Source organism: Helianthus annuus, chromosome 16 (genome assembly GCF_002127325.2).
Source record: "Helianthus annuus cultivar XRQ/B chromosome 16, HanXRQr2.0-SUNRISE, whole genome shotgun sequence".
NCBI lineage: Eukaryota > Viridiplantae > Streptophyta > Magnoliopsida > Asterales > Asteraceae > Helianthus > Helianthus annuus.
Genome location: NC_035448.2, coordinates 68767978 through 68795592, shown reverse-complemented (window position 1 = coordinate 68795592; position 27615 = coordinate 68767978). Strand labels below are relative to the sequence as shown.

Genomic DNA, 27615 nt, shown 5'->3' with positions numbered 1-27615 from the left:
GGCTCTGATACCACCTTTTGTTGCAACCCCCAACCCCTACCCCGGGAGCGAGCGGCCGCGAGACAGTGCGCAGAGCCGGTGGTATCAGTGTTTATTAATTTGGCAGTGGAGTTATTTCTTCAGGACCGTAGTTAGGAAATATTTATTAGAGTTTAAAACACCAAACTTTTATAATAAATGAATGGGATAAAACCCAAGTCTCATTTACAATACATTTATAGGGATAAACCATAATCATTGAAAACAAAATCTCCTTTTTATTTACGTAACTTTTATAGCCACTTTTCTAAGCCTTTAGTGCTCTTCAACTGGCTTCTATTAGCTTTACATTAAGTTACCTGAGACACATTTTAAAAAGATTTTATCAACAAGAAATACTAGAGAGTGCATCACAGTTTAATCAAAAATAGCTTTTGTAACTTTACAGTATTAAGAGCGATTACACTGTTTATATCTACCAATATACTCATTTAGTACTGCCAAATCCACGACTTGTTGGTCATGTTACTCATTGGCTAACTCTTCGTCCAATAGTAACAGATTACAGGTAATGTATAAAAAACCCCAACATACTGACAACAATTGTAGAATACATAGACTCAATCACTGTTAAGTATAATTTAAAACATTTGAGGTTTGGTAAAAGGGTTTACAAAAAGAGAATGTACTCACATTGTTGACTTAGACAAAACTATAGCGTCCTGATGATTCTCCTGGTTATTATCTATTTAAACAATGCACACGTGTTAGTAAAATAACCCAAATCACATTAGCCATACAACACGAGACAGAACTCCAACAAACTGAGTCAGGCAGAGCCTTGACATGCGTTACGGAGTCCTAGATCAATCGGGTAGGGTAACATATATGTGATCGGGGGTTATAATACTTACAACAAGTCAGAGCTTCGCTTTTTAGGGGTATTATTCCCGAGCAACACTTTGTTATTATAGGGGCTTTTGAGAAGAAAAGAATTGAATCAGAAACAAATGAGGCCAAAGCCTCCTTTATAGGCCTGATCGAAGGCGGCTCGCGCCCCGCGACCCACCAAGCTAACTCCCTTGCGGCCCGCGAGGAAGTTAGCTTGACTCTAGCCTTGGCTAATCAGCTCACTAGACTCAACACACACAGGGACACGTGGCCGCTTGTGGTGTCGCCATGTTTCATTGAATCGCATCCGGCGACTGACTTGGAGGTCTTGCTCGCGGCCCGTGAGCGGTCCACAGAATTTGTTTTTATTTGATTTTTAATAATATTAATTTTATTTAGGCCCGTTTCTCATATACGGGGTATATTAGGAACGTTTAGCGGTGTTTTAGGATGGTTGTTATAACAATGTTGTGATAGAACCCTGATGAACTGCTTAAATGTCTTTGAATATTTGAAATTTGTTGCTGTTGATCTGAATAAGGAGTGGCATGGAATAAAATACATGTTAATGAACTGTGATTGGCCTATGCTGAAATGGATAAGATTCTAGAAGTTTCGACAATGGTTGCGAGTCGAAACCTCGTGGTTACGACTCGAAACCATTCTGAATACAACACGAAACAAAGCATCACTCATCAGGGGACTCAAGACCGGGAATGTTGCGAGTTGAGATCTCCTTGATTTCGATTCAAAGCCTGATTCGAAACCTCAAGGTTTCGACTGAAGTTCTACTACTCGAGACCTCTTGGTTCCGAGTCGAGACCTTCTGGTTCCGACTTGAGATCCCATGGTTGCGACTCGAGATCCCTCGTTTTCAAGTCGAGACCTCACATAGTTGGTCCTTAGCTTCTTGGGCTGCTGATTGATTGGGCCACACAGTTTATGTGGGCCAATAAGTCATTAGGCCGCATACTTATGTGTTGTTGTCTTTGGGCTAAGGTGTTTACTGTCACTGTTACTAATACGCGACCCATATGTGTGTTTTAACAAAACGTGGAATTATGTGCTACATGTTAATACGTGTATATGTGATACCACTTGCATACAAAACCTGACCAATATTGGTAACCATAATAGGACATGGTTGACCAGCAAACTAAACCGAGTAAACTATCTACCGAGCAAACCGAGGTGAGTTCACAACTTTTACTAAAAGAATGTGTTCCCAGTGGTTGGGAAACGGAACGAAAAACACTATCTCCTTGTGTGGGATACAAACAACTTTTCTCCCCTTGCGTGGGACGCTCAGTTAATTACTATTTATATTAGATGCAACAAGTGTACTAAACGAAACTCTATCACGAAGTCCTTACTTTCGATACCGATTAGTCACCGGGGCCTGGCGAACGGGTTATTAGTTGATAGCGCTATTTAGTTCTCACCAACCTCACACCGTGCCTGGATAGGATCGTTCGTGAACTAATAGACTCTGGAAAACCGTCAATGATGATAGACATTGACAAACGGGGCAAACTATGGAAACGTACTGTGACACCCCACGAAAACATTTCATCACACTAGCTTGTCAGTGGCTGCGCTATAACTTTCGGGACGAAAGTTCTTAAAACTTGGGGATAATGTGACACTTCGGGTTTCCTAAGCAGCGCTATTGTATAATACCGTTATATAAAATCATTAAATGAAAGTCTGTGTATTTTGTGAGTTATTATTTGTGTTACATGTGATATGTGTAATTTATATATTTATACACCTGTTTAAATCGTCTCTCAGTTTCGACTCGAAACCTCTCACTCCCGGATTGGGCTTCCCTGGTTCTGAATCCCCTTGAGATGGACTAATGAGTCCCAGATCCGCTTATCTTGGCCTAACTCTCCAAGCACATTCGAAACCACCAAAGCCCTAGGTGTATGCTGCATTCAAGGAGGGTATATAACCCATCAAGTCCGCCGACATACCCTTTTTAGGACAAAAATCATCACCTCACCAATCCCTAAACATTCCTTATCCACTTGGGGATTCCTTTCATCAATCCTGCACACCTTCACACTTACGATCACGAACCAGTTAGTGCAATATTGTATGCTAAGATCCTTAGGTGATTATAGATGCATATTGGGTGTTACTTTATTTGAATGATTAGGATGAATGATGAGGTGTAACTGTTGATATTTCCTTGCTATGTTGATTTGTAAACTATTTGATGATAATGTATGAACAAGATGACTATTTGGCTATAAGGTTTTCTCTGCTAAACAAAATTTAAACAAGTAGCTAGGTGTGCTTATGACCAACAGATTGTGTGCTATGCTTGATGATTCATTGATGTTCAGTGTGATATCAAGGTTGATTGAGGGCTTTGATTGTTCTTAGTAGATGATGATGAAACAATGCTAGTAATAGGGTGTTTAGGATGAATCTGCTTGTTAAATATTGAAAACCCTGATGAAGAACAATATAAATGATGATGAATATTTGAAAATTGCTGATTTGATCTGAAATGGTGATTGTACAGTGTAATAAAACATGTTAAGAAAACCTGATTGGTTCGTACTATCTGGGTAAGTTTCTAGAAGGATTTCCATAGAGATTGCGAGTCAAGAACAGAGGTTTCGACTCGAGACCACCCATTAGTGGAATCATCAGTGGTTGCAACTCGAGACCTATGGTTTCGACTCGAGACCACCCATCAGTGGCATCATCAGTGGTTGTGAGTCGAGAATAGTGGTTTCGACTCGAGACAACCCATCAGTGGCATCAACAGTGGTTGTGCGTCGTGAAAAGTGGTTTCGACTCGAGACCACCCATCAGTGGCTTCATCAGCGGTTTCGACTCGAGAGTAGTGGTTTCGACTGGACTGAATTACTTAGTTATTGGGCCGCACTATGTGATGTCATGTTTTGGACTGTGTCTTATGTTACTGTTTAATTGTTCGTATGTTAGGACAATCCCAATAACGTATAGGGTGCTAGTGTGACGTGCATGCTATGTGTTAGATTTGTGTAGGATATACGTGAATAAATTTTACCCAAACCTGACCTATACTGGTAACCATAATAGGACGTGGTTGACCAGCATACCTGACCAAGTAAACTGTCTGTTGAGCAAACCAAGGTGAGTTCACAACTTTTACTAAATGCATGCATTCCCGGTGGTTGGGAAACGGAACTGATAACAACGCTATCTACTTGTGTGGGATACAAACAAGACTATCTCCTTGTGAGGGATACAATCTACTTTTCTCCCCTTGTGAGGGACGCTCAGTTAATTACTATTTATATTAGATGCAACAAGCGGACTAAACGAAATTCTATCACGGAAGTCCCCACTTACTACACCGATTAGTCGCCTGGCATGGCGAACGGGTTATTAGTTGATAGCGCTATTAGGTCTCACCAACCTCACACCGTGCCTGGATAGGATCGGGCATGAACTAATGGACAATGGCAAACCGTCAATGATGATAGAACATTGACAAACGTGGCAAATCACGTAATGTGCGGTCGCAAAGTTTTCAGTATGGTGCAGTTTAGTAGCTAACATATGGGGTAGCTCCACATGGCATGATATAGATGAGTAAATTAACTACTTAATCAAGTTTTTGGAATTAAAATTAGACGAACTCATGAACTCGCCAACTTTATGTTGACACCCTACTGCATGCTTTGCAGTACATAGTGACTTTGGAGCTTGCAACTTGGGGATGTGTAGTGGTCATCTTAACCCATGTGTTGGGTTCTTTAATAATCATGAACTATGAACTTATGTTTAAACTATGTTACTTATGCTTCCGATACCTACTTAAACTGTTGCTTTGAACTTGAAAACTCTTGTACTTAAACTTCGGTAGTCAATAATCATGTTGGCTGGTGAACTATATTATTATTATCTTTATTGTTTAGTATGATTGGTGGATGGATCCTAGTCAGTTACAAGCCACACGGTTGTACTCCGAATGTGGAATTTGAGGGTGTGACAGATTGGTATCAGAGCCATTGGTTATAGTGAACTCGGTTTAAAAAGGAAAGTCTTTTTGAGAAAAACCAGACTATAACCCGTACTCGCGACGACACTACACTCCAAGTGCAAGGCTCAACGTATTAGACCTCGTGGCTCGGATATGTGTTTTCATGTTTACTTACTTAAGTGCTTATGTGATGCTATATGTACTACTTTTCCTAGTTTTATATATATATATATATATATATATATATATATATATATATATATATATATATATATATATATATATATATATATATATATATATATATATGTACGAATGTTTGTGCGTCCTCCTCCTACTTGTTCTTACGACACTACAGCGTCATTCTCATGCTTTTTTTTCTGGATACGAAGACAATGAGCGGGCATGGAAGGGGAAACGTTAACATGACTCAGGATCATTCACAAATCTGATCAACACCGTGGCTGTGGCTTTTGCAGCCCATCCTGGAGGTAAACTAGTCGTCCTAGGATGTTTAGGTCCTACTCTCGTATCGTCTTGTCATTCTCAATTCTGTTCGCTTCGTGTTACAGACAGGACAACCTGCACCTCCCCAACCATGTGTCTTCACATTCAAGACTTTCATGGATTGAAAACCTCTCCCTTTCAATGGCACCGAGGGTGCCATAGGTCTTCTGCACTGGATTGAGAAGGTCGAATCTGTGTTCGCGGTGTGCGAGTGTCCTACTGCTAACTGGGTGAAGTTTGCTACTGGCACCTTGAAAGGAAATGCACTATCGTGGTGGAAAGCACAAGTGCAAATGCTTGGGTTGGAGACCGCCAACGCTACTGCTTGGGAAGATTTCAAGAACATGATCAAATATATATAATCAACTTTTAACTAGATTTGTCATGTCGTTTCATAATTTTCTTATGTTGGCTCTTTTTATCACGACGCTATCGGTTGTAAATTTATAAAAATATAACCTTTTTTAAACTTGTTATTCCCAAATTAAACCAAGACAAGTAAAAAAATGAAATTTTTTTTAAAAAATTTGGGGTGTTTAGCGGTTCCAATAGAGTTTTGTGTAAGGCTTGTAATTAGGATTTGCAAAATTCAAGTTTTAAGCATCCCCCCACAATTAAATTACACATTGTCCTCAATGTGTCTCAAAAATAAGTTTTTAGGTTGATTGAATGTGTAAAAGGTGTGTTAAAAACATAATTTTATGTTACTGGGCATCTGGACACGGCCTCGTGTCGGGTGAACACGGCCCCGTGGTCAGATTGCCAGTAACAAGGACTTACAGAAGGTGGACACAGGGGCGTGTCGGGTGAACACGACCCCGTGTTGAACAAAGGTCTGCAACATTTTGACAAACAGCAGGTCTGGGAAATGGGCACGGGGGCGTGTCGGCTGAGCACGTCCCCGTGTGGACAAACTCTAAAAGTGAAAAACAGGTTACTGGCTTCGGTTTTCCTGTCCCGGCTTTAGTAGCACTGATTGTTTAGTGCTCTAAGCCTCATATGTACCTATTTAACTAATAAATACCACACCAAACAATAACCAACATCCTAAATTACCAAAGTTCATCATCCACGTCACAAGTTAAAAAGAAAAAGAAATGCAGAAATTAAAAAGCGTTAAAGGAAAGTAAATTGTTCAACAAGTGGCACGCAGGCCAGAAATTATTCATAAGATAAGGGGTTAACCTGTGAGACCTCCAACCGTGGATGCTACCTCCTAATCCTCTCGCTCAATGCATGTCCTCGTCTTCGTCATCATCGCCTTCTCCGTGGCCCGCCATTTACTCTCGTATGTTCCCAATATCATCCTGCATGTCGAAGATGTTTCTTTCTATTGCTCCGACCCGGGCGTATGTGTTGCTGGCCATGTTGTAGGTGTTCCTGGTGCACATAAGGTTTTCCTGCAATAAATCATGTAAGCTTTGAAAGTTAGGAAAACCGCCTCCTTGAGAGGAGGATTGACCCGGATCCCCCTGGTGCTGGTAGTGGTATTGAGCAGGAGGACGGATGTGTGGAGCGTGTAAGACGAGTGCTTCTTGCGGGTTCCATGCATGCCCTCACTACTAGAAAAAAGACCTTCAATGACGCGCAATGTGTATCATTAAAGGGTAGACATGACACACAAAAGAGTGTCAAGGAAGCCCCTGTCATTAATTGAAGATGACATGCTTTTGTGTGTCATCCTTTTATGACACACCTTAATGACACACCTTTACGATGCACTTTAATGACATGCCTTTATGACACACCTTAATGACACACACTCATGATACGCATTTATGATACACTTTAATGACATGCCTTTATGACATGCATTACGTGTCATGGTTTTAAATTTTTATTTTTTTATTTTATTGGTAGAATCCTAATAGAACAAAAACAATATATAAATCCATATCATAACAAAATACACATATACCAAAACAATTCATTTCATAGTCATACGTCAAAGATAATACACATATATTAAGTTAACAAAAAATATTGTTTGGCGTTCATACTTCGACATCTAAAATAGTCACTTAAAAACAAACGCTGCCCCATAACTCAAACACCCTTCACGTATCCCATCAATATCCTCATCCGTGTATACCGTTTTGCCTCTCCCAACCTGAGAACAAAATTAAAGAACTTAAATACATGCACTTTTATATAAAAAACAATTTATGACATAAACAAAATTAGAAAACCTAAATACATGCACTTTTATATGATAAACAAAGATGATATCCGCACTATTATATACTCATTCCATCATGTTATTTAGTTATCTTTTTTACCTCGTTTCTTTTATATACAAATCAAACACACATGTCTCCTTAAAATCCCCAATATTATAAACTAAATTCAGTGATCTAATAAAAGTTTTGTAGCAAGTTAGCTAACAAACTAATAATACTCCAAAAGTAATCATTTAAAAAATAGTACTTACATTGTCATTGGCAAGTATTTCAATTCCTTCTTCGACGACCTCTTTCATGTACTTCAATACGTAGTAGCCACATTCAGTACATCCCGTCTGATATGGACACTACAAAATTAAAAAATCTGATTCAGTCGATGGAGATAAAGATACAATTTCAACACATGGATACAACTAAAAATTTTGATATGTTTCTATGAATAAGAGTTAAGCGCTCACCTTAGCGTTAACCCAATTGACTTTAACCCTAGTCTTGGTTCCACCTTGTACAGCATACAAGGCCATTGCCCTACAAAAAAGAATTAAGAAATATATCATAATAGTATAATATAATTTTTCAATAATTTAGATTGTACAGCATACAAGGCCATTGCCCTAAAAAAATTTATATTACTTACGCATCGATAATTTGCCTCAACACTGGATTTATTATGCTATTTCTTAAAGAATCAAGATAATAGCAAGTATTTGTCTTCATGTCTAAAATTGCCAACACCCAATGTCTTCTACAAAAACCATCAACCAAATTAAGTCAAATAATAACAAGATGATAGTTTTTTATTCATGAATAGTTATTTAAATGTAAAATCATACCCAGGATTGTAGGGCACTAGGATGATATCATTGTCCTTTCTTGTAGATAACCGATCTGCAACCATTCTACTTGCATCATCAATATGTTTGGGTATTGATTTACGTTCACTTGGTGAGATTGCACTCGGGCTCACAAAACAAATACCGTGATCATGTTTTGGCCCATTCTTTATTTGCTCATACAATAACCTGTTAACATACAAAAACTAATTTGATTAAATAAATTGTGTTTTACTAACAATTATTGAAACTAAATTGAAGTACTTACATCATATAAGTCGTAATGACAGAACCGGTAAGCTCATCCAATGTAAAAACTGCTTCAAAATCCTTCCGGTTTAAATATGTGAAACTCTCGTACCCAAATAGATCGTCCACACATTGCAATCTTATAGAATCAGCCTTAAAAACTTGTGCATCAACCACACTTGCAGTCATGGTCAAAACAGCATTGTTTTCAACTCTTATCCTTGGCCTCCTTTGTGCTCTCGTCATCCTCCTTTTTCCTTCATTCACTTCTACATCCTCTTTTTCCTTTTGCAGTTCAAGTTCTCTTTTCCCTTTTTTTTTCTTTCTCACTTACTACTTCTTTTCCTGTGACCTTTTCCACTTGTACAATCTTTTGTTCAAACTCTCTTTCGTTCTCCTCATCAGTTCCTTTTGGTTGTTTTATTTGTTTATTCTAAATCTTTCACAGGTTTTGTCTTTGGTTTCGCCACCCATTTTTCCTACAAAACATATAAATTCTTTAAATTAGACCTCATGTCTATATGCATTAAAAATGAAAATAATATTACCAAGTCAGAGCATCGAATGACTAGATGTCTTGGCCAACTGAGTACGTGCCCAACTGCATCTCCGACCTCTATAATGAACTCCTCTTTGAGTGGAAATGGTAGCAACGCTTCTCTATGTAAACATATTTCCAACACAACTTGAAGGAGCCCTTCTTCATTTGTATCCATTAGTATAGTTCCTTTGGCGACTATATTTGATGCATTGTCAACTGCAAGAAAACACGACATATCCTACAAATATATATAGAATGATACTTCTTGTTGCAAACACTTGCAATGAATTCCTATAAAATATATTTAAATTATTTTTAAAAAGAAACACCATGGCCCAAGACTTACAAGTGGTTCTTCATCTGGAATGTCTTCAAAATCTTCAATTCCCCATTGGCAACTTCCAGCTTCTGACACATTATTCACACCTCTTTTCAGTTTCTCCAATTCATCTTCAACTTTGTTGAGCCGTTTGTCATACTTCTTCTTCTCAGTGTCCATGTAATGTTTAACAGTGTTGGGTAAGTAAAAGTATTGATGTTGTGTTACAAATTTACCCATCCCGCGTACATGGCCACGTTGTTCATCAGTACCCAAGGCCTGCGTAAGCACATCATGTGCTCCACATATGACCTCTCCAGAATCTTATTCTTGTAGCTTATCCTGCAAATGTAAGTCAGTAGTAAGTGAAATGTAGTAAACAACAGTAATTCTATTGAACTCAGTCATCACTTATTATAATTATGTTTCCGTATAACTACTTAATGATAGAGCTGCAGTGATTTATGCACCCCCTATGAGCCCTATCACTGTCATCACAAGCCAACTACTGCTACAAATCATTAGGGAATTTGGACTAAGTTCCACGAATAAACCAACTACTACTTCAAATCAGCCTACTAAACTGACCAAACCAGCCGATTATATTCATCACTATAACATCATAATGTAAGATCAAAGGAAGACTTACAATTCTATCAACTACCACTTGGACATCTGAGTCGAAACCTCCTGTTTTTAGTTCTCTTGCTCTTTTCCACAACATTGCCCTGTCAATCTCCTCTTCCTCCAGGCCAGTTTCTTGCATCTAAATGTAAAAGAATAACAAAACTGATATAACATAAACAAATACAAGTGAACTATTGGGTTAATTAAATTCATACAATCTTAGTAGTGAGCCTGACATACCCCTTTCTACTCAAATGATGATTGTATTTATGATGTGCATGGGCTTTCTTTGCTTTCTTACTTGTCCCCTGCATTAGAAACCTTAAAATGTTTATGTAATGTTAGATAAGAAATGGGCTACTGAACAATACAAACCAAAAGTTTAAACAAACCTCCCATTGTTTTAAAGTTCTTTGTGCAACAAATAGTTTCCAGTCTTCTTTTTTCAAGAAAGGGTACTTAGGAGGAGGATTAAGTAAATTCTTCTTCTCCTCAGGGTCATCTTTTTGTGTCATAATGTAATCCCTGTATAGAGTATGTTTGAAGTTTCTCCACTTTGTCCCAATTGATTGTATAGTTTGCTTCCGGCTCTTTGGGCTAACCACAAAATGTGCCTGAAAATATAAAACAAACAAAATATTAAACAACCAGTTAACAATAGGGATGCACATATTCGGTAACCCTCCCATTAGTGCATCGGGCACATCATGCATTATGTGCAAAAAATGTGCCTGAAATAAGTAGAAGTTACTGGCAATAGTTACTTTAAATAAACATAATTAGGTTGCTGAAATAAGTAGAAGTTACCACATGGCGCATTTTAGATGTTAGACTTTCCGTGACATATTGCCATAATTCTTCCTTTGTTTCCTTACCAACGTTCCTCCAAGTGGTATAAGTTATTGGAATCATAGTTCTTGCTACCAATCCCTCGAATGTAGAGAGTTCTACCGATTCCTTTCCAACTGGGACACCTTTTTTATTGTACGTAATTATAACTTTCTCTTTACTAGCTATTGACTTTATTGTCGGACCTCTTTGTGATTTGTTATCTTCAGCATGATCCGAGTCAGAATTCGATTCCACGTCTAAAAAAAATTGTTTCAACAAATACACAATAACTAGTTATAGCATGATGTGAATCAAAATTAATTAAGAAATACACATTTTTTTTAAAGAATCAGATAACTAGTTACCAGCATAGCTAGTATACATTTAAGGAACAAAGCTATTATACATTTTTTTAAGGAATCAGGTAACAAGTTACTAGCATAGGTATATAACAATTACTATGATATAAAGTTTATATTCGAGATTTAAGGAACCAAATTAAAGTTTATACAGTTTATAAGGTATCAAGTTATAACAAGTCTCACCATTTCACAGTCAAGAAAAAGAACTCACAATATGTTTATTATAATATTCGAACAACTTAACAAAAAACTAGTTGGCATCAAGAAGATCAGTATCTTAGTTTACACTACAATTTGGTACGCGTCAAAACGGTTGACGTCGAAACGGTTCACGTCGAAACGGTTCACGTCGAAACGGTTATTAAAAATAGAAATTAACAGTTAATAACTCAATTCAGTTCTTACGCTACCAAAAATTGGCATTCTAGTGAAAGGGGAAAGTAAAAAAATATGATAACCCATAAAATGGCATTGAAATCCAATATTTCAGCTTACAAAGTTTGTGGATATAAATAGAATAACAAAAGAAGGGATTATCAATAAAAGTTAAAAGTCAAACCAAAAAGTCTGTTGGTTCTTGTGCAACAAATCCCGAGTTTCCAATTCCACCCCTGCAACATCATGTTTGGCTAAGGGGGGTGCACTAGAAATTCAAGTCTGTTAGTAGACATCATGCGTCTGGTTGAAGATCCCAATTCTAACCGTGGCATAACTATTGAAGAAGCCCTCAACCACGCTCAGATAGAATCTGGGCGTTGGCAAGGAATATTGAATATTGACTTACTTGAAATGTCTGACTTCATTGACTATATATAAATGACTTGAAATGTCCACTGAATGTAGAATATTGACTTTAACTACACCAAATTTCAACCTAGAATCAGACAAAAACTTTTTTAAAGGCAACCCGACGCAATCTGAAAACCATTCCGACACGGACCCGTTTCAATCCAAACCCGTCCTGACCCGAACTCTCTCCGGCCAGACCCGTTTTGACCCAAACCAAAACAACCTTTTTTCTAAATCGACCCGTTCCAAGCCGAGCCCATTTTGACCCGCCATCCGACGTAACCCGACCAACTCGTTTTGCAAGGTATAAGTATCATATATATTCAGGATGTGAATTTTTGTAACCCTAACCAAGTAAGTTCTCTATACAAGGTTCCTAAAACAGTAAAATGACATAAATGTCACCCGAAATCGATTCATAGAAAACAATACTCTAACAAGAGATTCATTAAATGACAAAGGAATTCCACCCGAAATCTGATACATAGACAGTTTCAAATTTTTTTTCATAGAAAACTGAAATGACAAAGGAATTCCACCCGAAATCTGATACATAGACAGTTTCAAATTTTTTTTCATATCCAATTAACAAATTCTACCGAGACATTTCATCAAACATCTAGAGTGTGTCTCTAATGACCCGACAAATCACAAAGACTTAGCTTCATATCACATACTAAATGCTTATATATATATTATATCTATACACATAATAATATTAATAATAATAAGAAGAACAAAATAACTTTGATACATATGTGTAATTCATTGTGTTGATACATTAATACATACCGTAAACATAAAATAACATTGATATTTATTGAAGTATATCTAAATTTCAAACCTGAATGCAGATGTTCAGCATTTATCGGATACATAAACCCTAGAATTTAAGATGATTTGTTAATAGATTATTGGATGAGGTTTGTTACTTGGACGGAGATGATCAGCAGGAAACTTGTTTGGATTTAGGATGATGAAGCAGCTGAGGGTTTGGGTTTTTGAGAGGGAATTGGGAATTTGGTGTGTAGAATTTTGAGAGGGATTTTGGATGATGAATCGTCTGAGGGTTTGGGTTTTTGAGAGGGAATTTTGGGGATTGTTTAACTTTTTGAGAAGGTTTTAGAAGGCGCGAATATTTAGATATATTGATGATTAAATAAAAAAAAATGAAACCATGACACACAACAATGACACATATATTGATGACACACAACGATGACACACACGTTTTGTGTAACTATTAAAAGTTAAAAGATGACATAAAACCATGACACACATATTTTAATGTGTTTTTTTTTTTTTGAAAATGACATTTAAACGATGACACACAAGAATAAGTGTCATAAAATATTCAGATTTTACCAATGATGACATTTTTTCTATGACACAAGCATTTGTGAGTCATAAATTTAGTGTGTGTCATTGTTCTTGTGTCATTAAAGGTATTTTTTCTACTAGTGCCTTGAACCCTTTGAAAACTGACCGTCCCGTCATCTGCTTCATAAATCAACTTCATGGAGTGGCATATGACCATGTCTACTTTCCCCGACCATGGTCCCTTTTGAAAGGACATCGGCATCCTATCGACAAAGTGCTTAAAAAGGCGGTAAGTCCACCCTCCAAAGAAGATAGGCATCAGGGGAGTAGCAAGCTGGTTCAGGTGCATGTTTCGGAGTAGCAGGTATGGAACATCAAGGTTGACACGGTTGTGGACGCAATAGAGGACAAGTAGATCTCGTAACCCTACAACACCGCTGATGTCGTGTCTCAACTGGGTGCTCTTAGTTCGGCTCGAGTTGTAGTTGCCCTCTCCGATTTGAGCCCAAGCAGCTTGGCGTTGATTTTCTTGAAGCTCGCGGAGACCGCCGGTGTTCTCTTCGTCCCCAGCATCCTCTTCCGAGTACAACCCCACTAGAGCCCCAAATTGAGCGATTGAGATCCTGTACGTGGTTCCTCCACAACGGAACTCTACCCCTTCATTATCAAACGATTTAGCTCTTTTCTTGAAGACGAATGTGCTGTAAAATTCCATGTTATATTCATGCACAGAGTGAAGCCGAGTGCAAAGGGCAGCTCTCAGCGGGCCGGTGACAATGTTGTTGAATCGGTCTAATTGGTTCACTGTCTCAATAGCGTCCATGCACACTTGTCTGGGATTTTCTATGGGCCAATTCCTTAACACATCATAACGTGCTTGAGCCGCCAACTCGCTTGCGTTGAACCTGGTGAATTTCTTGGCCATCTGAAAGAAAACACATCCTACAATTAGTACGAAACCGTGAAAATTTTGGAGAAAACTGAAAACAGTCGGTTGAACACGCCCCCGTGTTCAGCGGACACGCCCCATGTTGGAATGAATTTGGCTAGACACGACCCCGTGCTCGCTGAGCACGGCCCCGTGTCCAAGCGTCTGTTTCTCAAAATTCTCATTTTTCGACCCGGTCCAAAAACTTGAAAATTTTTAGTCCAGTAGGGGCGGTTTTCCCTGAAAATGAAACCCCAAGTGCCGTTTTTCCCAAAACAAACCGTTTACCGCTTCAATTTTATCTTTTTCGGTTCAAAAACAAGGGTTTGGGGTTTTCATGAGAAATTGGGGAAATCTACAAACAATACAAGTTGATTTACTTCCTATAACATGTATCTATACTAATGCTAACAGATTTATGCAAAAAATTGAGGTTCAATCCGGTTCAAGTGGAAGAACCCTAGATTTTTCCCCAAATTTTGATGTTAAACTACATGCATGAACTTAATCTAGCTAATTATAAGGATAGAATCATACCTTGACGTTGTTAGAAGGAGGGGAAACGTCGAAATCTGCAAAAAAATCACCAGAACCAGAGAGTTTTTGGGGAAACGGGGCGTGTGGAATGAAGAAACTGAATGAAAATGGGGGTTTTATTCCGACAATTACGTGGACACGGCCCTGTGGGCGGGCAAAATTAATTTTTTAAGTGCTCGTGTGAGCGCCCTGTTTCCAAAAACTTGGTTTTAGAGATCTTACCGATTCAGATGTTTTCCCGATTGTTCGTAACCTACCAGGTATGATGTTGATGCTTTTACTCTTCGACCGTTTGAAGCGAGATTTCTTCCTCCTCATCCTTAATGAATCCTTGATAGAGCTTCAGCCGTTGGCCATTGACTTTTAATGGAATTCCAATCCGAGATTTAATTTCTACTGCACCGTGTAGGAAAATATGGGTGATGGAAAAAGGTCCTGACCACCTAGACTTCAATTTACCAGGAAATAATCGAAGTCGTGAATTAAACAATAGAACTTGATCCCCTACCCGAAATTCATTAGGTTTAATGTGTTTATCATGCAAATTTTTCATTCTTTCCTTATAAATGTCGGAGTTAGAGTATGCATAATTCCTTAGTTCGTCTAATTCATTAAGTTGACAAAATCGATTTTTACCTGCAAATTCTAAGTCTAAGTTTACATTTTTAATTAACCACTAGGCCTTGTGTGCTATTCCTACCGGAAAATGACAGCTTTTTCCATAGACGAGCTTATATGGGGTTGTACCTATTGTTGTTTTATAAGTAGTTTGAAAAGCCCATAAAGCGTCATCTAATTTATCGGCCCATTCTTTTTTATTTAGCCCTACGGTTTTTTCAAGTATTCTTTTTAAACCTCTATTAGCCCTACTGATTGTTTAGTGTTCTAAGCCTCATATGTACCTGTTTAACTAATTTGAGGTTCGATCCGGTTCAAGTTGAAAAACCCTAGATTTTTCCCAAATTTTGATGTTAAACTACATGCATGAACTTAATCTAACTAAATATAAGGATAGAATCATACCATGACGTAGTTAGAAGGAGGGGAAACGTCGAAATCTGCAAAAAAATCACCCAAACCACAGAGTTTTTGGGGAAACAGGGCATGTGGAATGAGGAAACTGAATGAAGATAGGGGTTTTATTTCGACAATTACGCGGACACGGCCCCGTGGGCGGGCAAAATTAATTTTTTTAAGTGCTCGTGTGAGCGCCCTGTTTCCAAAAACTTGGTTTTAGAGATCTTACCGATTCAGATGTTTTCCCGATTATTCGTAACTTACCAGGTATGATGTTGATGCTTTTACTCTTCGACCGTTTAAAGCGAGATTTCTTCCTCCTCATCCTCAATGAATCCTTGATAGAGCTTCAGCCGTTGGCCATTGACTTTGAATGGAATTCCAATCCGAGATTTAATTTCTACTGCACCGTGTAGGAAAATATGGATGTTGGAAAAAGGTCCTGACCACCTAGACTTTAATTTACCAGGAAATAATCGAAGTCGTGAATTAAACAATAGAACTTGATCCCCTACCCAAAATTCATTAGGTTTAATGTGTTTATCATGCAAATTTTTCATTCTTTCCTTATAAATTTCGGAGTTAGAGTATGCATAATTCCTTAGTTCGTCTAATTCATTAGGTTGGCAAAATCGATTTTTACTTGCAAATTCTAAGTCTAAGTTTACATTTTTAATTTCCCAGTAGGCCTTGTGTGCTATTTCTACTGGCAAATGACAGCTTTTTCCATGGACGAGCTTATATGGGGTTGTACCTATTGTTGTTTTATAAGCAGTTCGAAAAGCCCATAAAGCATCATCTAATTTATCGGCCCATTCTTTTATTTAGCCCTACGGATTTTTCAAGTATTCTTTTTAAACCTCCATTAGCCCTACTGATTGTTTAGTGCTCTAAGCCTCATATGTACCTGTTTAACTAATTTGAGGTTCGATCCAGTTCAAGTTGAAGAACCCTAGATTTTTCCTCAAATTTTGATGTTAAACTACATGCATGAACTTAATCAAACTAATTATAAGGATAGAATCATAGCTTGACGTTGTTAGAAGGAGGGGAAACGTCGAAATCTACAAAAAAATCGCAAGAACCAGAGAGTTTTTGGGGAAACAGGGCATGTGGAATGAAGAAACTGAATGAAAATGGGGGTTTTATTCCGACAACTACGCGGACACGGCCCCGTGGGTGGGCAAAATTAATTTTTTTAAGTGCTCGTGTGAGCGCCCTGTTTCCAAAAAGTTGGTTTTAGAGATCTTACCGATTCAGATGTTTTCCCGATTGTTCGTAACTTACCAGGTATGATGTTGATGATTTTACTCTTCGATCGTTTGAAGCAAGATTTCTTCCTCCTCATCCTCAATGAATCCTTGATAGAGCTTCAGCCGTTGGCCATTGACTTTAAATGGAATTCCAATCCAAGATTTAATTTCCACTGCACCGTGTGGGAATTTATGGGTGATGGAAAAAGGTCTTGATCACCTAGACTTTAATTTACCAGGAAATAATCGAAGTCGTGAATTAAACAATAGAACTTGATCCCCTACCCGAAATTCATCAGGTTTAATGTGTTTATCATGCAAATTTTTCATTCTTTCCTTATAAATTTCGGAGTTATAGTATGCATAATTCCTTAGTTCGTCTAATTCATTTAGTTGGCAAAATCGATTTTTACCTGCAAATTCTAAGTCTAAGTTTACATTTTTAATTGCCCAGTAGGCCTTGTGTGCTATTTCTACTGGCAAATGATAGCTTTTTCCATAGACAAGATTATATGGGGTTGTACGTATTGTTGTTTTATAAGCAGTTCGAAAAGCCTATAAAGTGTCATCTAATTTATCGGCCCATTCTTTTTTATTTAGCCCTACGGTTTTTTCAAGTATTCTTTTTAAACCTCTATTAGTCACTTCGGCTTATCCGTTTGTTTGAGGGTGATATGCTGTTGAGACCCGGTGATAGACCATACATTATTAAAAATTTTTCAAGTTGATGGTTACAAAAATGGGTACCTCTATCACTTATTAGTGCTTTTGGTGTTCCAAAACGAGAGAATAATATTTTCAGAAATCTTACCACGACTGTTCCATCATTTGTTTGAAGTGCCTCGGCCTCGGCCCATTTAGACAAGTAATCTACCGCCACAAGTATATATTTGTTTCCTTTTGACGGTGGGAAGGGTCCCATAAAGTCGAGTCCCCACACATCAAAAATTTCACAAACAAGAATGCCATTTTGTGGCATTTCATTTTTGGAAGAAATATTACCTGATCTTTGGCATGCATCACATGTCTTGACAAGACTTTAGGTGTCTTTGTAAATGGTTGGCCAATGCAAACCGTTTACCCCTTCAATATTATCTTTTTCGGTTCAGAAACAAGGGTTTGGGGTTTTCATGAGAAATTGGGCAAATCTACAAACAATACAAGTTGATTTACTTCCTATAACATGTATCTATACTAATGCTAACAGATTTATGCAAAAATTTGAGGTTCGATCCGGTTCAAGTTGAAGAACCCTAGATTTTTCCACAAATTTTGATGTTAAACTACATGCATGAACTTAAGCTAACTAATTATAAGGATAGAATCATACCTTGACGTTGTTAGAAGGAGGGGAAACGTCGAAATCTGCAAAAAAATCGCCAGAACCAGAGAGTTTTTGGGGAAACGGGGCGTGTGGAATGAAGAAACTGAATGAAAATGGCGGTTTTATTCCGACAATTACGCGGACACGGCCCCATGGGCGGGCAAAGTTAATTTTTTTAAAGTGCTCGTATGAGCGCCTTGTTTCTAAAAACTTGGTTTTAGAGATCTTACCGATTAAGATGTTTTCCCGATTGTTCGTAACTTACCAGGTATGATGTTGATGCTTTTACTCTTCGACCATTTGAAGCGAGATTTCTTCCTCCTCATCCTCAATGAATCCTTGATAGAGCTTCAGCCGTTGGCCATTGACTTTGAATGGAATTCCAATCCGAGATTTAATTTCTGCTGCACCGTGTAGGAAAATATGGGTGATGGAAAAAGGTCCTGACCACCTAGACTTTAATTTACCAGGAAATAATCGAAGTCGTGAATTAAACAATAGAACTTGATCCCCCTACCCGAAATTCATTAGGTTTAATGTGTTTATCATGCAAATTTTTCATTCTTTCCTTATAAATTTCGGAGTTAGAGTATGCATAATTCCTTAGTTCGTCTAATTCATTTAGTTGGCAAAATCGATTTTTACCTGCAAATTCTAAGTCTAAGTTTACATTTTTAATTGCCCAGTAGGCCTTGTGTGCTATTTCTACTGGCAAATGACAGCTTTTTCCATAGACGAGCTTATATGGGGTTGTACCTATTGTTGTTTTATAAGCAGTTTGAAAAGCCCATAAAGCGTCATCTAATTTATCGGCCCATTTTTTATTTAGCCCTATGGTTTTTTCAAGTATTCTATTTAAATCTCTATTAGTCACTTCGGCTAGTCCGTTTGTTTGAGGGTGATATGCTGTTGAGACCCGGTGATAGACCATACCTTGTTAAAATTTTTTCAAGTTGATGGTTACAAAAATGGGTACCATCACTTATTAGTGCTTTTGGTGTTCCAAAACGAGAGAATAATATTTTCAGAAATCTTACCACGACTCTTCCATCATTTGTTGGAAGTGCCTCGGCCTTGGCCCATTTTGAGAAGTAATCTACCGCCACAAGTATATATTTATTTCCTTTTGACGGTGGGAAGGGTACCATCAAGTCGAGTCCCCACACATCAAAAATTTCACAAACAAGAATGCCATTTTGTGGCATTTCATTTTTGGAAGAAATATTACCTGATCTTTGGCAAGCATCACATGTCTTGACAAGACTTTGGGCGTGTTTGTAAATGGTTGGCCAATAAAATCCTGAATCAAATACCTTTCGTGCGGTACTAGCGGCACCATGATGTCCTCCGTATAGACCTGCATGACAATGGCGGAGAATTCTTCTTGGTTCACTACCATGTACGCATCGACGGATGAGTTGATCGGCACACATTTTGAAAAGATAAGGATCTTCCCAAAAATAATGCTTTACATCGGCAATGAATTTCTTTCTTTGTTGATGTGGCCATCCTTTCGCGAGTATACCGCTAGCTAGGTAGTTAGCACAGTCGGCGTACCATGGCTCTTCTCAGTATTCCACCATTTCCAGGGTCTCCGTTGGGAACTTTTCATTTATTTGCTCATCCCCGGTTGCCTCCAAAGCTGGGTCTTCTAAGTGCGAAAGATGATCTGCTGCAGTGTTTTCTGCTCCTCTTTTGTCTTTTATTTCAATGTCAAATTCTTGGAGGAGTAGAATCCACCGAATCAAACGTGGTTTAGCATCCTGTTTCTTGAAGAGATATCGAATGGCTGCATGATCTGTATAGGCTATTGTTTTAGAAAGGACAAGATAAGAACGAAATTGATCAAAAGCAAATACCATGGCTAGTAACTCTTTTTCTGTTGTTGTGTAATTTTCTTGTGCATCGTTAAGTGTTTTACTAGCATAATAAATTGGGTGAAAATGCTTAACTTTTCTTTGTCCCAAGATGGCTCCAACTGCAAAGTCACTTGCATCACACATGATTTCGAAAGGTAATTTCCAATCAGGCGCTATCATGATAGGTGCATTGACTAGCATTTCTTTTAGTGTTAGAAATGCCTGATTGCAATCCTTGTCAAAGATGAAAGGGGCATCTTTTTCAAGTAATTTTGTTAGAGGCCTTGAGATTTTAGAAAAGTCCTTGATAAATCGTCTATTAAATCCGGCATGCCCTAGGAAACTTCTGATAGCTCTAACGGAGGATGGGGGTGGTAATCGAGAAATAGTGTCTATTTTTGCTCGATCAACCTCCATTCCTTCGCTTGAGATTTTGTGACCGAGTACTATTCCCTCCGTTACCATGAAATGGCATTTTTCCCAATTAAGGGCGAGGTTAGTTTCCTCACATCAGGATAGCATTCGTTCAAGGTTATTGAGGCATTGGTCGTATGAATCTCCAAAGATAGAAAAGTCGTCCATGAAGACTTCCATCGCCTTTTCTATCATATCATGGAAGATGGCCACCATGCAACGTTGAAAGGTTGTGGGGGCATTACATAGACCAAAAGGCATGCGTCGTTAAGAAAAAGTTCCATAGGGACATGTAAATGTTGTCTTTTCTTGGTCTTCGGGTGCTATCGGGATTTGAAAGAAACCTGAAAACAATCTAAAAAACAATAAAATTTGTGACCGGATAATCTTTCTAACATTTGATCAATAAAGGGTAAAGGAAAGTGATCTTTCCTTGTTGCTTCATTTAATCGACGATAATCTATACATACCCTCCATCCTGTGACGGTTCTCGTTGGTATTAATTCATTTTTCTCATTAGTTATTACCGTCATACCTCCTTTCTTTGGAACTACTTGGACGGGACTTACCCAAGGACTATTGGAAATTGGGTAAATAAGTCCGGCGTCAAGTAATGTGAGGACTTCATTTTTAACACTTCTTGGACATTTGGATTTACTCTACGTTGTGGTTGTATTACCGATTTATAGTCATCATTCATCAAAATTTTGTGCGTGCACATGGAAGGACTTATTCCTTTAATATCTACAAGCTTCCAAGTGATCGCATTTTTGTGTTTTTTCAAAAGCGTAATTAATTTTTCTTTTTCTAAACTACTTAATTTTGATGAAATAATTAGAGGTGATTTACCATCTTTGTCTAGAAAAGCATATTCCAAACCCTTTGGGAGTTCTTTGAGCTCAAGAGGTGGGTCTTTAGGAGACTCCTGTCACGGCCCTCGGCCCCGGTTTGACCTGGTTCAAGAGCCGTGAGACAGGAATCCCGTGGTATTTAATTTAGGCGACAGCGAAAGTCTTTTAACACAGGATCTTTTAATACTAAAAATGCCCGTTTTAGTATATTACATAAAGTTTTAGGGATAAAATCCCATAATTTACAATAAGATGATTTCACAGGGAAATCTTTATTTCTCAAAACATGTTTCTTTATTTATTCACATTGAGCCACTTCTCGGAGCTTGTAGTGCTTCACGGCACTTTTTCTTAGATCATAACAGATCACCTGAAACATGTTTGAAAAAGGTTTTGTCAGCGGGGAAATACTGAGTGAATCATTCTTGTTTATGTAAAATCATAGTTACTTATAATTTACAGTATTAAGAGCGATTACAATGTTTCCATATCAACCAACTACCCACAGTATTTGTCACTCGACTCGTTTCGGTGACTGTGGTCATATCACTGTTGGGTCCGTTCACCCACAAGTGACGTCAATCACTAATAGGTCCGTTCACCTAAAAGTGACGTTTCATGAATTAGGTACGCTCACCTAAACTGATAACACTAGTAATGTGCACAATACCCCACATACCGGCTGTAATTTGGTGATTACAAAGACTTAATCCCTGTAATTATAACTTTGGAAAATAATTTGGAGTATTGTAAAACTGTTGATAAAAAGAGAATGACTCACATTGCAGATTTAACGAGCAAAGTACAAGCCTACTGATTTGCCTGGATTAACCTAATTTAACAATAATGCACACACACAAACGGGTTAATAACTAATACAGTAGTTACGACAATTCACGAGATTAAACCCTCACAATGATTTACAAGTGCAATACTTAATAATTCAACGGATTCACGACGAATAACAGAGCATAGTCCGAATTCGAACAGCACTCAAATATTGAAGTCGAAATCACGACGAATAATCAAAGTACAAGCTCAATTTGAGCAGCACTCGGACAATCGTTGGATAGTTATAATCGATCGGACGTTGTATCGTAATAGCGATCGAGTTATTACCCGGATTGCGGCAGCACTTCGTGAATCGTGTGTGTTTTGGAACTGATTTTGCTATAACTCGACGTTCACAGTGAATTTCTACGTCGTTTCAACTTCCAGTTTCATGTCCCAAGGTCGGCTATTTATAGTAATTTTTGGGACATGCTTACGGACCGTAAGCCACTTCCCTTACGGTCCGTAAGGGAAGCAGTCTATTTATAGGGTAGCCAGGTTTGGGTCTAGGCATGCTGAGTTGACAGAATAATAAAATTCTAATTTTGACAACGAAATTTGTTGATAATTATCACTAGGGTTTAACCCCCTGAGTTTTAGGGGCCCTGATCCTAATTCCGATTGTTCTGAAAATTTTAGGGTTAATGCAGAATCACTTGGGTGTCTCAATTAGGGTTTCCTTAATAGATAATTATCACTCTAAGTATTACTTTTAGTGAGAGTTGTTACATCCTCCCTACCTTAAGAAAAATCTCGTCCTCGAGATTTATTGGAATAAATGAGGATATTTGCGCTTCATTTCTGATTCTAGCTCCCAAGTGTATTCTGGTCCTCTCTTTGAATTCCATTTGACTTTGACTAACACTAGTCGTTTGTGCTTGAGAAACTTGACTTTTCTATCTTCGATCTGTAGTGGTTTTTCTATGAATTTTAGTTTTTCGTTTACCTCTACATCTTGAAGAGGTACTACCAGGGATTCGTCTGATAAACATTTCTTGAGATTGGATACATGAAATACATCATGTAATCCAGCTAGTTCTTCTGGTAGTTGTAAGCGATAAGCAACTGGTCCTATTCGTTGTATCACTAGGAATGGTCCGACATACCTCGGACTCAGTTTTCCTTTCTTACCAAATCGTACTACTCCTTTCCAAGGGGAAACTTTCAATAGTACTTTGTCTCCGACTTGAAATTCTAATGGTTTGCGACGATTGTCTGCATAGCTCTTCTGACGATCTCGAGCCGTTTTCAGTCTTTCTTTGATCTGAGTTATCTTGTCAGTAGTTTCTTGTACGATTTCTGGACCTGATAGTTGATTTTCTCCTATTTCTGCCCAACATACTGGAGTTCTGCACTTGCGTCCATACAGTGCCTCGAATGGAGCAGTTTCAATGCTTGAATGATAACTATTGTTATAGGAGAATTCAATTAAAGGTAAATGGTTATCCCAATTTCCACCAAAATCTATTACACATGGTCGGAGCATGTCTTCCAAAGTTTGTATCGTCCTTTCACTTTGTCCATCGGTTTGGATGATATGTAGTACTCAGATTTAGTCGGGTTCCCATTGCTTTCTGGAAACTAGTCCAGAAATGAGAAGTAAAACGACTATCCCTGTCCGATACAATGGAGAGTGGAACTCCATGTAAAGATACTACTTCATCTACGTACAACTTTGCTGACCTTTCCATGCTAAAGGTTTCTTTCATTGGTAGAAAGTGAGCTGATTTGGTTAATCGATCCACAATTACCCAAATCGCATCATTACCTTTTCTGGTTCTGGGTAACTTAGTAACAAAATCCATTGTTATGAGTTCCCATTTCCATACAGGCATTTCTAGCTGTTGCAGTAATCCTGAAGGTTTCTGGTGTTCGGCCTTAACTTGTGAACAAGTTAGACACTTAGATACGTATTCGGCTATATCCTTTTTCATTCCTATCCACCAGAAATTGTTTCTTAAATCTTGGTACATCTTATTATTTCCTGGGTGTACGGTATACCTAGATTTATGAGCTTCTTCTAAAATCTTATTTCTTAATTCTCCTTGCTTAGGTACCCAAATTCGTTTCTTGTGGAATTTCCAAATTCCATCATTTCCTTGTTCCAATTCTTTTATGTAACCTTTCATTCCTTCAGCATCATCCTTGATTGTTGTTTCCTGAATTTCCTTCAATTGCTCCATTAAATCTACTTGTAGATTTAATCTAAGAGCACGGACTCGCTTTTGCTTCTCATGATACTTACGACTTAAGGCATCTGCGACTACGTTCGCCTTTCCTTCGTGATATTGAATATCACAGTCGTAATCACTCAGGATTTCCATCCACCTCCTTTGCCTCATATTTAACTCTTTTTGTCCAAATATGTACCTTAAACTTTTATGATCTGTATAAATAGTAAACTTACTTCCATACAGATAATGTCTCCAGATCTTAAGGGAAAAAAATATGGCTCCTAATTCTAAGTCATGAGTCGTATAATTCTCTTCATGCTTTTTCAATTGCCTAGAGGCATACGCAATTACCTTCTTGCGTTGCATCAACACACATCCAAATCCTAATCTTGAGGCATCACAATATACTTTGAAATCTTCTATTCCTTCGGGTAAGGCTAAAATTGGAGCATTCGTCAATCTGTGCTTTAAAATCTTAAAAGCTTTTTCTTGTCTAGGTCCCCATTCAAACTTAACGGCTTTACAGGTCAACTTAGTCAAGGGTACAACTATCTTAGAAAAATCCTTAATAAATCTTCTGTAGTATCCAGCTAAGCCTAGAAAACTTCTAATTTCCATAGCTGTTTGTGGGACCTTCCATTTAGTGATTGCTTCTATTTTAGCAGGATCTACATGAATCCCTTCGTGATTTACCACATGACCTAAGAATTGCACTTCTTGCAGCCAAAATTCACACTTCGAGAATTTGGCATAAAGCTTTTCTTTTCTTAACAAAGTTAAGAGTACATGTAGGTGCTCGCAATGTTCCTTCTGGCTTTTGGAGTAAATAAGTATATCGTCGATGAAAACGATCACAAATTTATCCAAGTATGGTTTACAGATCCTATTCATCATGTCCATGAATGCTGCTGGGGCATTCGTTAGTCCAAAGGGCATGACTGTAAACTCATAATGACCATACCTAGTTCTAAAAGCAGTTTTAGGTATGTCCTCCTCTTGTACCTTCAGTTGGTGATATCCGGATCTTAAGTCTATTTTGGAAAAATATCTAGCTCCTTGAAGTTGATCAAAAAGATCATCAATCCTAGGTAATGGGTATCGATTCTTAATTGTAACCTTATTTAATTCTCTATAATCGATACACATTCTCATCGATCCATCCTTCTTTTTCACAAACAACACTGGTGCTCCCCAAGGGGATGAACTAGGTTGTATAAATCCTTTGCTTAGTAATTCGTCTAATTGCTTTTTCAATTCTAACATTTCGGTGGGTGCTAATCGATAAGGTGCCTTGGCTATTGGTGTAGTACCCGGAATTAAATGAATTCTAAACTCTACCTCTCTATCGGGTGGTAACCCAGGTAATTCTTCTGGAAAAATATCTGGGTATTCTGAGACTACAGGGATGTCCTGCAGTTCCTTATTTTTAGTGTTAATGATTACGAAAATCATATACACCATTTCTTGTTTTCTCGAATAGCTAGCCAATTTCATTACTGAGATGAATTTCAGTGGCTTTCGAGGTCTATCTCCTGTAATCAAAATCACCTCTCCTATGGGGGTACGAATTTCTACGGAATTCTTATCACAGAGGATTCGAGCATGGTTGGCTACTAACCAATCCATTCCTAATACCACATCGAATCCGGCTAATTTCATAGGTAACAGATTTGCAGAAAATTTATGGCCTAATAGTTCTATCTTTCCTTCTTGCCAAACTTTATCTATGTTAACAGAATTCCCTTCTGCTGTTTCGATCGTAAAAATCTGCCTAAGGGTGGTTAAAGGTAATTTAAGAGCTTGGCAGAATGAAGTATTAATAAAACTTTGGTTTGCACCAGAGTCAAATAATACTTTTGCAAATACGTCGTGAACTAAGAACGTACCAGCTATCACATCTGGGATGAGTTCAGCTTCTTGAGTGGTCAACTGGAATGCTCGTGCATTCTTCTTAGTAGCTCCGTCGGCTTGTTTGGCTTTGTTGTCTATTGTTTTGACTAACTTAGGACATTCTGGTCTAAAATGCCCGGTTTCTCCGCAGTTGAAACAGATTGTTGTCTTCTTTCTACAATTTTCCTCACGATGTCCTGCAACTTTACAAAAGTTGCAGATTATATTGCATCTTCCAAAATGATTCTTTCTGCAATTTCTGCAAAAAGGCGGATTTGCAGATTGTCTCATTCCTCTCTTCTTAAACTTATTATTATTATTACCCTCACGAAATCCTTGGGTAATCTTTTGAGCCAATTCCTTTTTTCGATCTTCATCTCTCGTGCGTACTAGTTCATCAGTTAGGGTATTAGCTAACTCCACAGCATCGTCAATAGTACGAGGTCTCGCAGCTTTAACGATGTTACGGATTTCTCCGATTAATCCCCAAATATAACGGGAAATGAGTACTGGTTCTGGCGAAGCCAGGGTAGGTACCACTCTCGCATATTCGAAGAATGTCGAAGTATATCCCCGACAATCTACGCCTATCATACGATGACTCAGAAACTTGTTGGCCATTTGTTCCTTTTCGTATTCGGGACAGAATTTTCTTTCTACAAGACTCTTAAATTCTTCCCAGTTCATTGCATAGGCCACCCTTCTTCCTTTTGCTTGCAATACAGTATTCCACCACTCTAACGCCCCTTCTTTGAACAAGTTTGACGCATACATAACTTGATCTTCTTCGGCACATTTACTTATTGCAATTCCTGCTTTGGTTTTCTCTAACCAACGCAGTACTGCAGTTGCTCCTTCGTTCCCTGCAAATTCAGCAGGTTTGCAAGCAAGAAATTCCTTGTAAGTGCAACCAGGCGTTGCAGCTTTCATTTTCTTAGGAGGTGGAGCCTGTCGTGGATTATTATTGTCATGATTGCCGCCTCCATTTACACTATGACTAAAATTATCTTCTTGGGTATGTTTACTAGGAATGATTTGTTGCGGTTCAACAGGTTTCTGAGCAGCAGCCATGATTGCAGGAATAGCATTAGCTATCCCTTGAGTGATGATATTTTCAATAT

General features: G+C 38.1%; 2 protein-coding genes across 2 annotated transcripts; both read right to left on the bottom strand.

Moving 5' to 3' along the window:
- Positions 1 to 7314: 7314 nt before the first annotated feature.
- LOC118488396 lies at positions 7315 to 9623 on the bottom strand. Its single transcript, XM_035985917.1, has 7 exons — positions 9176 to 9623; positions 8647 to 9106; positions 8379 to 8567; positions 8183 to 8290; positions 8004 to 8073; positions 7794 to 7892; positions 7315 to 7472 (listed from the first exon to the last, which is right to left on the bottom strand). The coding sequence occupies exons 2-7, from the start codon at positions 8871 to 8873 to the stop codon at positions 7380 to 7382; spliced, it is 786 nt and encodes a 261-aa protein (XP_035841810.1). The 5' UTR covers positions 8874 to 9106; positions 9176 to 9623; the 3' UTR covers positions 7315 to 7379.
- A 33-nt stretch (positions 9624 to 9656) lies between these two features.
- LOC118488395 lies at positions 9657 to 12075 on the bottom strand. Its single transcript, XM_035985916.1, has 6 exons — positions 11867 to 12075; positions 10922 to 11202; positions 10507 to 10728; positions 10355 to 10422; positions 10137 to 10253; positions 9657 to 9829 (listed from the first exon to the last, which is right to left on the bottom strand). The coding sequence occupies exons 1-5, from the start codon at positions 11928 to 11930 to the stop codon at positions 10184 to 10186; spliced, it is 705 nt and encodes a 234-aa protein (XP_035841809.1). The 5' UTR covers positions 11931 to 12075; the 3' UTR covers positions 9657 to 9829; positions 10137 to 10183.
- Positions 12076 to 27615: the final 15540 nt, after the last annotated feature.